The sequence below is a fragment of the Mytilus galloprovincialis genome, chromosome 4 (assembly GCF_965363235.1).
Source record: "Mytilus galloprovincialis chromosome 4, xbMytGall1.hap1.1, whole genome shotgun sequence".
NCBI lineage: Eukaryota > Metazoa > Mollusca > Bivalvia > Mytilida > Mytilidae > Mytilus > Mytilus galloprovincialis.
In genome coordinates this window covers 37,677,266-37,694,506 of record NC_134841.1, presented here as the reverse complement: position 1 = coordinate 37,694,506, position 17,241 = coordinate 37,677,266, and the positions used below count along the sequence as shown (strand labels likewise).

The 17,241-nt window shown below is 32.8% G+C and overlaps 1 protein-coding gene across 2 annotated transcripts; it reads left to right on the top strand.

Annotated features, from left to right (window-relative positions):
• Positions 1-3,475: 3,475 nt before the first annotated feature.
• LOC143070579 (GTPase IMAP family member 9-like) lies at positions 3,476-12,640 on the top strand. 2 transcript variants are annotated; one of them, XM_076244824.1, is made up of 3 exons: positions 3,476-3,575; positions 6,850-6,924; positions 11,497-12,640. In XM_076244824.1, exons 2-3 carry the CDS (start codon positions 6,867-6,869, stop codon positions 12,387-12,389), a joined length of 951 nt encoding a protein of 316 aa, XP_076100939.1. In that variant the 5' UTR covers positions 3,476-3,575; positions 6,850-6,866; the 3' UTR covers positions 12,390-12,640. The 2 variants fall into 2 exon arrangements, with proteins under 2 accessions (XP_076100939.1, XP_076100938.1); XM_076244823.1 differs by lacking the exon at positions 3,476-3,575 and adding an exon at positions 5,362-5,448.
• Positions 12,641-17,241: the final 4,601 nt, after the last annotated feature.

Sequence of the window (17,241 nt, the reverse complement as noted above, 5' to 3'; positions counted from 1 at the left end):
GAAAATTGAGGTCAAGGTCAAAGGTCAAAGTCATGTTCTAAATTTTGAATTTTGCTTGTTATCGTTATTCCACAGAAACTGTGAAAGTAAATGATATGATGTGTTTGCCAAATAACTGTTTACAATAAGGCGCAACTTCAACCTATTTCAGTCAAAGTGTTTTGGTTAACCCTTATAATAGTTTTCTCCCCTTATGTATTTCAAATCAGTATTTCTCTACAACCATACAAGTGATTGACCCCCGGTCTTCCGTTTTGAATTCACTGACCTATGACCTTGACATTGAGATTAAGGTCGAAGGTCAAGGTCATGTTATAAATTTTGAATTTCTCTTGTTATCGTTATTCAAAAGAAACTGTTACAATTAATGATATGATTTGTTTGCCAAATTACAAAAAGGCGCAACTTCAACCTATTTCAGTTGAAGTGTTTTGGTTAACCCTTATAGGAGTTTTCTCCCCTTATGTATTTAAAATCAGTATTTCTCCACAACCATACAAATGATTGACCTGGAGTCTTTTGATTTGAGATCACTGACCTATGACCTTGAAATTGAGGTCAAGGTCAAAGGTCAATTTGACGTTCTAGATTTTGACCTTTGGGGCTAAAAATTCTTTTCCGTTCATAACAAAAAAATTAAGTCTTCTGCATATACATATTAATCTAATGTTTATATCAATTTGAAGAACCAAATAACATCAACAAGGAGTGACATTTTCTAACATCGTTTTTTAGATTTCATTCTTATTATCGAGGTGGAAAGACCTTCAATTGTTCTCTGAACAATTGGTTTTTAATTCTACTAGCTATCATTCTCGGGGGGAGATGAGAGATGTATCTTATTCTGCAAACGGGTTATTTACACACAAAATATTGTTATCAAAATTAAAAAGACAACATCAAAATACCCAGTATCCAAACATAAGAGATCTGTGTTGATAGAGAAATAAATATTTAGGATTAATCTGACACATATCACTTTTTGTGTTGTAGAATTTTAAAAACTCAAGCTCAATATATCCCATAGCATCATGTGTACTTTTTTGCGTTTGTCTTCCGCTCGCCTCTGTAACAATATCAGATCTGCAATTCAATCTTTGATTCAGATTTACCATTTTTGTTTTAAATATTTGAACTAAAAGGGATTTCAAACATTTTGGCATTGATGTAAATAAAACACTAGCATCTTTTATCTTGTCTTTGTGATCTCACTTTACAAAAGTATTTTGTCAAGATGCAGGAGTCTATGCGAACTTATATCAGCTTTTGGGTTTACCCATTAGATCTTCAGAAGGATAGATCATGTATATAGGTCGTCTTAAAATTACTTATTAGCTTTAAATCTAATCGAGTGTCATCTTGCTGCCGCTAACGATATTTATCATTATTATATGACAAAGAATACGTCATCAGATGTAACGTTCACCCTTTCTCATAAAGGGTTCTATCTCAGGAATAGATTACTTAAACCTTGTTTTTGATTTGAGTGTCAATGATGAGTCTTTGTCAACGAAACGCAATTCTGGCGTACAAGATTGTATTAGCCTGGTATCTATGATGAGTTTACTTTATGGGCATTATTTTGAAAGGTTTATCCGATAACTAGCACTGACCACATCACATTGGAAACTATGTCATAACAAGGGTTCATTGATTCCAGTAGGAGAAAAAAACTACTATCTACGTACTGATACACTACATCATAAAACTAGAATTACGTAATGTTTGTTAAATAAAATTTTACTTCAGTTTTATTTTAATTTAATGACTAAATGAAACATAACACACCAGTTTTGCATAAAATTTTCGTATTATGTGACTGCTTTTCTTCCTTTCCCTTGCAATTAGATTCTTTGTACATTATTTCCTTGTGCAACGCTACAAGAAAATGTCATTATAACAAAGAAATACACGCTGATGCACAAATAATTTGATTTGTGTTGAATTTTTCAGGTCATAACAAAGACATTAGCTCGCACTGTTTTATATCAAAAGGAAATTTAGTGATCTAACAAGCAATTGTTTGGATCACAAAAGTCCTATCGAAACCTGAATGTACTATTTACTTTTCATGATGTATAACGAACAAACACAATAAAATTGAGAAAGGAAATGGGGAATGTGTCAAAGCGAAAACAACCCGACCACAGAGTATTTATTTACTAAACAAACCTTGAAATCAAGTTTCACGTAGTTTTATTTGTGTCCTAACAAATTTGTACACATTTTGATATCAAATCTGAGTACAAATGTACTAAACAAAACCTGTTTGCCTTTGCAAATCAATTTTTCAGAACAAAAGCAGCACAAAAGTTTATTGCATGGTCGGGATTTTGTTAAACAATTAACATGATATAGGTTATTTCCTTGTGATGAATAGGACATCACTACTTTCCTGTAGTGAATAGGACAATACGTTCTTTTTCTTCCATTTGTTAACGAAACGACATAATCTAGTAATTCGTGGTCTTTAATGAAACCGAACAATTTCCAATATATTTGATATTTTCTGGTAGAAAGTAATATAATTATAGCACACACATGTTCCCTAACTAATAACAAGTGTATAAAACATATGTCAGACAAGTCGTATACCTAAATTAGGTAAATATTGCAACTTGTCGGAAAGTACATAAAACTAATGGCTTGAAATTTAATGTGATGTAACGTGAATACCATCAATACAAATATCCACAAAAGTCTTAAAAGACAAGAATTTCTACATGTATGTAAGTCGCTATATATCCATCTACAATGACAAACATCAATGACGTGCAAAGATTTACAAATGTTCCAGATGGATATCCTCTTACTAGCTTACATTAATGACATCCGACAATATAAATGTTTTGCTATCAAACTTTAATCTCAACATCGATCTAAAAGCCTTTCATCCATAAATATTTCAATAGTCGTTAGGTATTGGATCAATAATAATATAGTGAAGACGTTTGGTAGACACGAGTGACTCTACATGAACTGTTTCTGTGTACAACACAGTATTATATTAAAACTTTTAACCTTCAGCAGGTAAGCTTAGGACCGAACGTTCTTCAAGCGATTATTCGCAAAATGTTTGAAACCTTGAGATGTATGTCTATAACTTGTTGGAACAACAGGGTAGTAATAAGGTATGGTTTGGTGTGTATTTTTGATATCCCAACAATCTGTTTCAATTGATCAAACTGGGAAAGGTCTGACTGGATGTCATCCATTTCTTGTTCATGCGTTTTGTACAATCATTGGGTTTCCATTCTTACGTGTACCGATTAACTATTTTATCTCTTAAATCACTTATCGTGTAAACATTAATTTGACCTACACTTACTGAATTGATTGCGGTTGAAACTGTTTGATCCATTTTATTACTTTCTTTTCTTTGCTAGATATAATGTTGAAAATGTAGAAAGGTAGAAAATGTTTATGTCAAAAAAATATTAATGAAATAACACATTTGAAGTAATGTTTCGTCTGATCTTATCTGTAGTTTTGACGAATGTAAAACTATATTATAGAATGTTTTTAAAAACTGAACTTACTGTCGACGATTCACACAGATTTCGTATTATCACACGGTAAGAGTTTTATTTCTAGCAAGGGAAGGGGTGTTCTATGAGAAATACATGCGTTTGATATGATTTCAAATATTAATTAAGAACTCTTCAGAGAATTTGAAAACGAAAAAAAAAGAGGAAAAATGAAAACATCATGTCCCCAATAATTCCCCATATTAGTTATGCATAATATTGCCACCAAACACTCAATACAAGACGTGTCAGCAAAACTTTCGAAATCTTTTCCCCCTTTTGTAAGTGGAAATTAGATCTGAACGGAAGATGAAGTTAAAACTCTTCAAATCTAAGCTGCAACTTGTTTTTTTCTCCAACAATATAGTATTAAGTCATTTGCTTGGATGAATATATTTTCAAAAGTAAAGACACACACATGTTATTTTATATTTTTCAAATGTCATACAATATTTAGTCAGGCTTTATCAGTTGAATAAAAAATTTTCCTTCTTATAAATATTATTTTTTCATTCATTGATTGTAAAACCAGTTCATTGTTTACACATATTTGCTTTAATCATCTAAGTGTACACAATTCTACCACCAACCTAATTAGTTTGGCTGTGGTCTTATGATGGTTTGTATAGGGTTCAAGACGACCTTGCTACAATTTAACAAACCGAAATCGACCACTGAATATTTATGTTGAATGCAATTCAATGTTGATTACTTTACGCAAACAACTCAAGGAATTCAATAAGTGTCATTGGAGCATAAACGTGTTTTTTTTCTAAAATCGACAGAGCAATCCTGCATCAATAGCTATGTCTACAATTGATTTTTAAAAATTTTGAAGGTTCAAAATATTTAAATATAATCCCTTTGATAACCTCTCTTACTTGATTTCAATATATAATATTGCCAAAACACGTCTATTGAAAATTATTCAAATGGATACTTCAATTATATACCTTTAGTTTAACTGCAGTATTATCGAAAACAATCTATGATATATATGCCTTTCCTAATTTACAGTATTAAATCGGTCTTTTTGTTTTAACATATGATTAGGATTTTGCACCTTTCAGTTGAAACACCTTTTGCTTTTTGTCTTCTTATTGTTTTATCTAGCCAAAACCCTTTTCCATATTGAATTTGCATCCCGATATAAACGTTTTTCTCTCCGGGTATATTTCCGCCAAATTTTCGTTATCTCCCCAAAAGAACATGTTTAATTTGCACCGGAGTGGTCCAGTTTCATGTCATAAAGTAATTTTCCTCTTTTGTTTGACATATTGGTATATTTAAGGGACATGCAAAACACAAATCAAGAAAACATAAAGACTTTTTATATGAAGTCCTGTGAATAAGTAAAATTTTAACAGTAATTATCTCCACTTAAATATTCAGAATAAACTGTTTGACAATATATATTCTTAATCATATCCAATAAGTACCGAATAAACATTTTGAGATTGAGATCATTGTCAAAGTTTTATTCAACGTTCTATATCCTGTCCTTTGCTATACCAAATGATTAAATCTTTTTCCTTAGACTACAAAATATGACCTTGAAAATGTTCAACCGGACATGACCTTGTGTAAAGAAGAAGTTAATTGTTTGCACTTATTTTTACAAATAAATCATATCTATTTTCAAAATCACTATCAGTGTAAATCAACACTACGAATTTTAAAGTCGGAGTTAGCAAATATCTCCATTTAATCAATCAAAAGTATAAAGAAACTATATATTTTTAGAATTAGTCCATTTAAATCTATCAAATTTGTCTATATTGTTTACATACATGTATGTTTTTAAGTTACTGAAAAACTTACATATCTGTGTTCTAAATCATTTAGTTTTTCTTATGAATATGCGAGTTGGAAGGACCTTCAAACGTTCTCTACAATTGCGTTTTATCAAGTGTATCAAGTCGTAAGTTATATATCTAAACTTACTGTAACAATTAATTTCATTACACTAAATAAATAATTAATATTTATTTCAAGAGGATGATGTCATTAGTTAAAACTAATCTTCCTGAGATAACAGTACTACAACACCAATTCAATCTAGCAATTGATAAGGGTCAGACACATATTTAAAGTCGCCGTGGCCCCAGTATGAAAAATGTTAACAAGGGTCAAATAGTGATATACAATTGACTTATAATAAATATTTATGAATAACAGTAATGGTGTACGATAAAAAAAAATTAGCGCTATCAAGAGTAGGTTGCCTGTTATGGAAGATCAGTTTAACAGATGATAGTGAATATCTCCCATATGTAGTACCTACAATCCCATCCCCTTTTCCTAAATGTAACCTACCAAATCAGACTTATAACCGGAGCCCTGAAGATCATCCAAAGTTTTTTTTTGTAATTCATATTGCTTAGTCTTCAGTTTTCTATGTTGTGTTTTGTGTACCATTGGTTGTTTGTTGTTTTCCTTTTTAGCCATGGTGTTGTCATATTTTTTTGACTGATGAGTTTGAATGTCACTTTCATATCTTTTGTCTCTCTTTCACACAATATCAGTGACGAATAAAAATTAATTTAGTAAACGTATTTCTTGTTCTTCAAAGTATTTTGGTTTCAAGCATAGTTTTGAATATTCCCCTTGACTGAGGTAAATTAAGTAATTATTCAATTCCTGACCATAATACTTATTCTTCTGATTATCCACAAAAGAGGATTCTTTGTCATGGAGTCAGATTGCAGAGTTGATATCAAGTTTGGTATTTTGGAGTATAAACTGAACGGGTATGAGACCGTCACTTGATAAATTGTAAAAAGTTCACTTGCACATAGTGAAAATTTATCATGTCTATGAAAATTGACAAATAGTTTGGAACTGAACTTTGTCAAAAGAGTCGGGTCTATGGTAGGTTATAAAAGATACCACACATATTTAAAAATGTCTGACTATTGTGTCATACTACTTGAAATAGGTTCTATAATATAAAAAAAGATGTGATGTTATACCAATGAGACAACTCTCCAAAAGAGACAAAATGACACAGAAATTAATAAGTTCTTTATTCGTTAGATATTTTGTAGATATTAGAAACTTAACATACCCAGTTTTATTAGGTGAAGGTTTGTTATTGTTTTTGGTCTTTACCTGTTTATCTCGTTTACATGATAAGCCATTATGTTGTCGATTACCCCCTTTGATATCTTCTTTGTCCATTGACATAATACATTAAGTTTAAACTGTTCTGTGTGAACGATTTTCAATAACTAATAAGAAACATATACACAGTTCTTTTGTTAAATTTTAGGTTAACATACTGTGCATAAAATAAGCCAAATTATTATATATATTATTTCAGAACTCGTAAAACATAACATGGCAGCGGAGATGATACATAAAAGAGATGATAATGAAGAAAATAGATGGAAGACTGGTATATATTTGTATTTACTTAATGACAAAATTTCTTATATTGTAACAACATTCAGCTAAATTAAAGTTTCTTGTTTTAATATTTACGAATTAATCTTAGAGGCTATTTTCTTTGTTAACAGAGCACCAACTTCATTCAGCACGAACACACTTTATAAATGACAGTGTGAGTTGACTTTGAACTTAATTTTTCAACCAGAGTTAAGTAAGCTAATATTTGACACAAGAAGGGATCATTAATGACCGATCATACCTGGTTTTTAGCTCACCTGGCCCGAAGGGACAAGTGAGCTTTTCTCATCACTTGGCGCCCGTCGTCAGTCGTCCGTCTTCGTCGTCGTCGTCGTTAACTTTTAACATCTTGCACTTCTTCTAGAGAACCACCGAATGGAATGAAACCAAACATAGCATGAATGTTCCTTATGAGGTGTTGACCAAGTGTTGTTACTTTGTAGCCCATCCATCATCCAAGATGGACGCCAGCGGGGGACTGAGTTTAATATAGGACCCTATGGGAAATGCATACAAATGACTTCTTGTAGAAAACCACTGAATGGAATGAAACCAAACATGGCATGAATGTTCTTTATGAGGTGCTGAACAAGTGTTGTTACTTTGTAGCCGATCCATCGTCCAAGATGGCCACCAGCGGGGGACTTAGTTTAACATAGGAGCCTATGGGAAATATATACAAATGTCTTCATTTAGAGAAACACTGAATGGAATGAAACTAAACATGGCATGAATGTTCCTTATAAGGCGCTGACCAAATGTTGTTACTTTGTAGCCGATCTAACATCCAAGATGGCCGACAGCAGGGGGACTTAGTTTAACATAGGAACCTACGGGAAATACATACAAATGTCTTCTTTTAGTGAACCACTGAATGGAATGAAACCAAACATAGCATTAATGTTCCTAATGAGACACTGACCAAGTGTTGTTACTTTGTCGCCATTCCAACATCCAAGATGGCCGCCAGTGGGGCACTTAGTTTAACATTGGACCCAATAGGAAATACATACAAGTTCCTTCTTATAGAGAACTACTGAATGGAATGAAACCAAACATAGCATAAATGTTCCTTATGAGATGCTGACCAAGTGTTGTTACTTTGTAGCCGATTCATTATCCAAGATGGCCGCCAGTGGGGGACTTAGTTTAACATAGGACCCTTTGGGAAATACATACAAATGTCTTCTTTCAGTGAACCACTGAATGGAATAAACCCAACATAGCATGAATGTTCCTAATGAGATGCTGACCAAGTGCTGTTACTTTGCTGTCATTGCAACATCCAAGTTAGCCGCCAGTGCGGGGGGGGGGGGGGGGGGTTAGTTTAACATGGGACCTTATGGGAAATGCATACAAAAGTCTTCTTCTAAAGAACCACTGAATTGAATGAAATCAAACATAGCATGAATGTTCCTTTCCTTATGAGGTGCTGGCCAAGTGTTGTTACTTTCAGCCAAATTTTGTATTTTTTTTTATGATTTTAAAAACACAAGTAGAATCAGGTGGGCCATACAGGCTCTTGAGAGCCTCTAGTTTATCAAAATTTCTCATCTCAAGGACAATCACTTCTATTTTTTTTTTTTTTTTTTTTGCCAGATATTCCGAATCCTCTTGTTTTATCAATGTAGTGCCATAAAGAAAAATGTCCGCTAACCCTCCGCTTTTCTTTTCTTAGTGTTGTTACGTATAGTTTAATAAGCCGTATTTGAAAATTCCATAAAATCCTTGTTATGTTTTCAACAAGAATGATGACATAGCAACGCATTTCAATCTGACAAAAATTAAGCTAGATTTGACTCTCTGTAATAAACATACATAAGTTGAATACTAATCTAAGACAAGAGAAACAATTGTTTGCCAAAAAAAAATATTGAAAAAAAACTAGTGTAGCGTATTTTGAACCTAACATTGAGATTCAAAAACTTTCAATACGTTATGATATTTATTCGTCCATGCTCACTATTTGGAAAATGTTTTGCTGATATCATGTTATATTGAAATGGGGTAATAGTGTGATATCCCATCATATGCCATAGCAGACAGATTAAAAGAAATTGAATGACCTTATAATGCTATCATTTTGATTAAAATTTGAAATGTTGAATTTTTAATTAATCTTTCCCCTTTTACTTATACAAGCAAATTCATCAATCATTTTCTTTTCAATAAAGGCAACAGTAGTATACCGCTGTTCAAAACTCATAAATCGATAGAAAATAACAAATCCAGGTTACAAACTAAAACTGAGGGAAATTCATCAAATATAAGAGGAGAACGTCGACACAACAGAAACGCAACATTAAAATGTAACACACACAGAAACGAACTAAATGAGGCCGTTTGGTTTCTCGTTTGAATTGTTTTTCATTGTCATATCGGGGCCTTTTATAGCTGACTATGCGGTATGGGCCTTGCTCATTGTTGAAGGCTGTACGGTGACCTATAGTAGTTAATGTTTGTGTCATTTTGGTCTCTTGTGGACAGTTGTATCATTGGAAATCATACCACATCTTCTTTATTATAAGCATTAGACAAAATCCGATGAGAATAACAAATATAACATCAAAACTAAATACATGAATTTGGGATAGAAAAGTACTGTGACACGTCTTATAGCAATGGGAATTCACACTCAAATATAAACGGAGACAAATGACACAACAGAAACACAACATTAAAATGTATCACACACTGAAATGAACTATTATATAACAATGACCATTTTCCTGACTTGGTACAGGACATTTTTTATAGAAAAAAATGTCGGGTTGAACCTGTTTTTGTGGCATGCCAAACTTTCCGCTTTAATGGTTATGTCAAATATAACATTATAATGACAACATTACATGACAGGACTACAATACAAATAAATCGGAGAACATATAGGACAGAGAAACACACTAATAATAGCTAACAAAAGGTACTAGGGTTAAGATTTAATACACCAGACGTGCGTTTCGTCCACAAAAGACTAACCAGTGACGCTCAGATGAAAGTTCGAAAGCCGAAACAAGCACAAAGCTGAAGAGCACTGAGGACCAAAAGTTCAAAAAAGTTGTGCCCAATACCGCTAGGGTTTTCTGCCAGGGATAAGAATATCCTTATTATTTAGAATAATTTATACTCTTGCAAGCAGTAAATTTTATAAAATTACTATATAATAGATATACATGATAAAACCGAAGTGTTAACTAACTACATATTAAAAACGGATACATTACATAAAAAAACATAATCCAGCACATAAAAATACACACCGAGTTAGCCAAAGCCTCAACGCACAAAGTGATGTCACATTTAAAATTCTAAAAAAAGCCACAAAGTGACGTCACATTTGAAATTTTAAAAAAGCACACAAAGTGACGTCATTTTTGAATGATTAAAAATATTAAAAAAAAAAAGGTTGATTTAAGATTAGATTTGTAATTCTGATATTAAAATTGAGAAAGGAAATGGTGAATATGTCAAAGCGACAACCACCCGACCATAGAGCAAACAACAGCCGAAGGCAACCAATGGGTCTTCAATGTAGCGAGAATTCCCGCACCCGTAGGTGTCCTTCAGCTGGCCCCTAAAATATGCATAATAGTACAGTGATAATGGACGTCATACTAAACTCCGAATTATACACAAGAAACTAAAATTTAAAATCATACAAGACTAACAAAGGCCAGAGGCTCCTGACTTGGGACAGGCGCAAAATTGCGGCGGGGTTAAACATGTTTATGAGATCTCAACCCTCCTTAATAACAATGAAAATTACAATACTTATCAATATCAAATTGTGGTAGTAATTAGATATATAATTATATTATATTATATAGCTATGTCGGTGTATCTTCTGAATCAAACTGTAAAACAAATATATCGTATTAATTTCGTTGAACCAAACTAAAATCTAATAAATGAAGGGGGAGACTAATTTTCTTTAATATGACACATGAATATAACAGAAAAGACGTTAAGACATTTGTCAAAATCCGATGAGAATTACAAATATAACATCAGAACTAAATACATGAATTTGGGATAGAAAAGTACCGTGACACGTCTTATAGCAATGCGAATTCACACTCAGCAAAACAGTCACAATCGAGAATAAGTCACGTTAGGTAATTAAGAGATAAGACGACGTAATGACAAACCACTTTCTAACACGTAGTAAAAATGTCCTTAGTTAGTTTGAACAAAAACCACATCGTATGGTGAGGGTAAATTCTACTGATTGAGAAGGGACCAGTGCAGTCGTGGCAATATAATTTGTTTTATCATAATTCTACACCCTTTTCTTAAAATAAAATACAAAGTGACACGATTAATGTCTAACTGAATGTCTGCCCTTATTATGAAAGGGTCTTTTATTTATTACAACGATTCCATGTAACAGTCACAAGAAAATGGTTTAAAACAAATGCCTTCAAATGCATTATTTTGAGTTATTTCAACTTACTAAACAAAACAACATACATTACCTTTCATAATTTGAAAACAGCTTTGTAAATGCATGTTGACTTATGAAGAAAAAAAATAATAAATCAAATAAAATCTCTTGTTACAGATCTTCAGACCATAATAAAAAACGAATTAAGAGTTTTAATAATCGGCAAGAGCGGTCATGGAAAAAGTGAAACTGGAAACACACTTCTAGGAAAACAAGTATTTGATTCAGGTCTTTCGCCTAATCCTGAGACCACAAGATTTCGCTTTGGTACAAAAGTAATCAATAATCGGAATATTGTTATTGTTGATGGACCAGGATTATTTTTTGATAGTGGTTTCACTGAAGTAAACATGAAGAAAGAGCTGGCAAAGGCAACTGCGTTACTTGCGCCTGGTCCGAATGTATTTATACTAATTGTTGGTTTAAATAAATTTGACGAGTCGGAAATAAGAGCAATAGATATGTACAAAAACGCTTTTGGTGAAGAACTGATGAAATATCTCATAGTAGTTTTTACAAGAGGAGACGAATTGATAAGAAATGGTTTATTAATTAAGGATTATGTAAACAAGTTTGAAGAAGGTCCGGTGAAGACATTTCTTGCTGATTGCGAAAATCGTTATACTTCCATTAATAACATTGCAACAGCTGATATTAAAGACAAAGAAGCAAATCGCATTCTTGAAATGATTTTCGCATTGGAAATACAAAACGGGGGAAAGATTTACCAAAATGCGGAGTTTATCAAAGCAGAGAAAGAGGTCGACAACAGAATTAAAGAAATGGTCAATAAATCCACTGAATCGTTAACTCATGATGCCATACTAGCTTTGAGAGCATCTGTGCGTAGCGAAATTGTAGAAGAAGCGAGTTGGTTTAAGACGATGATGGGTACTTTAATTGTAGGTTTTGGGACAGCAATCGCATTTTATTTAAGTGGACCTGGGGCTGTGGTAGGTGGCATGGCTTTGGTAACCAGAATAGCAAAATCATTTCCGAAACGCTTGTAAATAATCCAATTACAATTAGGGAATATACGAATAAACAACATATTGTGTAATTTAGTATCGATCCACGTAATTGAATTATTGTGTCCAGTACTTAGAAACATGCATACAGTTGTGATATTATCAGTAAGACAGATACATTTTTTTGTCTCAAGACAAAATGGATCATTATTCTTTAATGCATTTATCATACTTTTTGCTACATGATTTTACAGCGTGGTGTATTAAAGAAAGGCAACAGTAGTATACCGTTGTTCAAACTCATAAATCCATGGACAAAAGACAAAATCGGGGTAACAAACTAAAACTGAAGGAAACGCATAAATATAAGAGGAGAACAACGACACAACACTACAATGTAACACACACAGAAACGGACCAAGCATCAGACAAAATCCCACGAGAATAACAAATATAACATCAAAACCAAATACATGAATTTGGGATAGACAAGTACCGTGACACGTCTTATCGCAATGTCAATTTACACTAAAAAATAAGAAAAAAACAAACGACGCAACGTTAAATTGTAACACACATAGAAACGAACTATAATATAACAATGGCCATATTCCTGACTTGGTACAGGACATTTTTAAAGGAAAAATGGTGGGTTGAACCTGGTTTTTTGGCATGCCAAACCTCGCACTTTAATGGCAATGTTAAACAGTAGATGTTACTGTTTTCAGGTCAAACTCTACCGATAAATCCAATAAGGGCGAAATCAAAACTCTCAAATGATCATCAATATTTGATAATACTGGACAAAAAGAAAAGGAAAATTGTTAATCTGCATTACTTTTGAAATGCTTTGCTTTAGTTAGAAAAATCCTCTCCAAATATCCACTACTGTCCTACCTCTTATTGTGTTTGCACTGTATAATCCTGACCTTCACATTTTCAAAATGTTTTACATTGTAAAAACGCCATCTTGGTTTCTATGAGGATTTTTTATTGACATAATATTGCTACTCACCGGAAATATCATTGTCATTGATGATACAATTATCCGCGCTTTTTGCATAAAGATGATGGAAAGCTCCGAGAGACACGAGAAAATAGACAGCACGTGGAACTCTAAGGCAACACTTCCGGTAATAACAATGTCTGATTCCAACAAACAAAATAATCTTGGATTATGTGAAGGTCAGGATTATACAGTGCAAACACAATAAAAGGTAAGACAGTAGTGGATATTTGGACAGGATTTTTCTTCCGCTAATTCAAAAACATCATCGAGTAAATGCAGCCGATATCAAAGTCCAGTCACCAAAACTGTCTCTGGTGTATCCAGGCGTCAGACAAAACACTGAAACACAGCATTTCAAGAAAAAAGTGACCACCATTTAATTTTTGGGCAAGGCGAAGGATTTTGAAAAAGACACATGCGTAGCAACAGATGAAAATGAATAGTCAACCTGCACAATAAAAATGCCAGTCTCCTTATCTGTAGAATATCAAAAAAAAGTAGTCCTCTAGTTATTTGGACTAGTTATATAGTACATCATTAAAAAGGCATGCATTTTTAGTTCTGTCTAGGTGGCCAAATTGTCTAGTCATATAGTAAATGATGAATAAGGCATGAATTTAATAATCAGTCTAAGTGGCCAAATGGTCTAGTCATCATTTAGCACATTATATGGGGCCAAATGGTCTAGTCATCATTTAGCACATTTTATGTGACCAAATGGTCTACAATTCTATACACAGAGCAGGCGGTGTGTTGTCACGACATTTAGATACCACGAGTTCGAATCATAACAAGAGAAATTTAAAGATTTCACATTGTTTTGATGAACGTTGACGTTTTTCACAAGTTTGCCGGACTATACCCTTAACATAAGTGATATGATCATAACTGTGGCATAATGAACTTGTTTTACAATTGCATACCGATGATAACACTATCAATACAAGTTGTCATTAAACAGTTATAAAATGATTCAAAATTGATTTATCAAAATGCAGGATTTTTGGTCCTCAATGATTTCAACTTTGTACTTTATTTGGCTTTTTATTAGAGCGTTTCGCGTACTGAATCATACGCATAGTATATTTGGTGACCTATTTAGGCATTGCAAATGATTATTTTTCCAATATCGAATATATTCATGAAATGATTAAATTTTGGTAACTGCTTGGTACAGTTTACTACTAATTCATAACGAATTTTTTACATGTTAATCAGTATTCTTCTTTAAAAGGACCATTGAAATTCTACATGTTTAATGTCCTAGGTCCGAGACCACAATTAATTCGTAGTGCATTTCTTTTAGAACATAAATGAAAATTAATAAAATACCACCTGCGCTTTCTCAATGAAATTTTTACAGTGTGTTGTACTACCTTTGGGACAAATTACATCAAAATTATAGAAAACTTCATCGGCTCTAACTCAAAATATGGACAATTTTATGTTTAGGGCGTCTTGAAATTTTTTAACAGCTTCCGAAGTGCTAATTTTTAACCTTTTTCAGCTGGACCAAATCACTACTTTCCTTTACAAATCTGAACCCAACTTTTTTTACAGTGTAATTCCCCCTCCCCCCCTTCTTACAATTTGAGGCATAAAACATGGAGAAATAAATTTGGAAGGAGTAAAAAAAATATTGGCAAGTAACCCACTGTCAACATTAGGGACTATATGTGTGGACAACGAAAATCAAGGGACGACAATTGTGGTCTCGGGCCATTATGGTACTTGCTCAAACTGTATGTTTCAACTGGATGTGTTTCATATACAAATTGTGTACATCGTTAAATATTACCGAAGGTGCACACACTGATCAGTATAAGCTATAATTAGAAAATGATATTTTTTTTTATAATAGTCGTCCTAAATTAGATCGATGTTATTATGTAAAAAAACAGACACAAATTACCAATCTCAAAGGAATAACACAATTAATAATACGTAAAATCAGTTTGAGCAGAAACATATTTTTATATCAGTCAGTACACGAAAATGTAATAAGCAATCATAAATCCGATGACTTGTGGAGAGTGTGAGAAAAAATACTCGATATACGAATAAATGGCCAAGAAGAACAAAATTGTACACATGAACCAAAAAAACAAAAAAGGATAGAGATCGAAGTAAGCGTGAGACATTCAAATATATATTATTTATTAACGTGACAATAATTGGGATCCAGCAGTCCAACTTTACTAAACATACATGTACATCATGAATATACAACAGAACTTACCTAGCAGGTATAACAAACTTAAAACAAATCTAACAAAGAAGCCAGCAACACACATTCCTTATAGTTGATAATACAGTATACATATAGTAGGCATAATGACATAAACACCCTTTACTATAAAGTACATACGAGGTAAAATTTCAAAAGAATGATATACAAAATAGAATATAAAAAAATTAAAACTTCGAAACGAACCTCTCGAGCTTCCCAAATTTGGAACTGTTATGCCAACCTGAATATATAACACTAAGTTTGTCATGATAGTAGTTCTGGAACAAATATTAGCTATGGACTCACCTTTCAATTTCAATATGGCGGCTTCGTCAAAATGACCGCTCAAATATATCAAAATCAATATGCATCACTTGTATATAAGGATAAATTCAAGGTCAAATTAAGCAGCACATTTATGGGAGGTGTTTTTGGAAAAAAAGTTATAGACCCATCTTGAAATATCACAAAGTTGCATTTTCAAAGATGACCGTCCAGAATATCAATAATAAAACACATATCGCTTATTCATGATCAAGTTTGGTAGTGAGTAGTGTTCGATGCTTCGAACAATATAACCTACGGGCCAATGTTGAATTTTCAAAATGGCAGCGTTTTCCAAGATGGTCGCGATTAGATATAAAAATTAAAAACTTACCTCATATAGGGTTACAATGAGGTTTGTTTTGACACACCATCAGTAAAACTAAGTGCCCTTTGATACCAAATGTATACCACCATTTTAAACTTAAGTCAAACATAAAAAAAAAATGTAAAAATAGTATGGAAAATCACAACTACGGTACCATTCTTGCAGAAATGTAGTCTACTACGTGGAATTACGTAATAATACTGGAGTTATTCCAATATTTTAGCTAGACTTAACTATAAAAAATTATTGACTCGAACAATTTGTTTTTGTGATAAGTTGGAAGAGGACATACTACTAATCTAAACAAACTTGCAATAATTTGAGGCTTGCCCATTAACAAGGCAGTTGCTTACTTCTTCATTTAATGATTATATTGGTGTTGCAGTTACACAGGCAACTACAACAATATGCTTGTATGACAATGATATATGTATAGGCTGCACATTCAGGTAGCAGATATGTTTAAGGATACTTATTGATCACAATATAAAAAAGAAGATGTGGTATGATTGCCAATGAGACAACTCTCCACAAAAGGCCAAAATGACACAGAAATTTACAATTACAGGTAATCGTATGGCCTTCAACAATGAGCAAAGCACATACCGCATAGTCAGCTATAAAAAGTCCCTAAATGACAAATGTAAAACAATTGAAACGAGAAAACTAACGACCTAATTAATATAAAAAAAATTAACGAAAAAAACCTGTTTTTTCAGTTAAAAAAGATTAAAAAGGGTAAAATTATCTGTTTATCTATCTATTCTGTAGAAAAGGGCCAGTGACACACTATTTCTGAAATGTTATATAACGATATTACTGCTGGTTGACTGTTAATCCCGAGGATATCATCACATCAGCTCAGTAGTCAAGTATTCAGTACTGACTTATTAATGATATAGATTATTTATCCAAAATGTCCCGTAGGTAGATTCAAGGAACTACGTAAGGACTAAGGTTCAAACTTCATCATGCAAAACTGACATCAGATAAATTTGACTTT

Excerpts from the sequence above, each read along its gene's own strand:
- LOC143070579 (XM_076244824.1), top strand. The coding sequence starts at position 6,867 with ATGGCAGCGGAGATGATACATAAAAGAGATGATAATGAAGAAAATAGA. Across the intron at positions 6,925-11,496 it reads AGAAAATAGATGGAAGACTG|ATCTTCAGACCATAATAAAA; the intron begins GTATATATTTGT and ends CTCTTGTTACAG.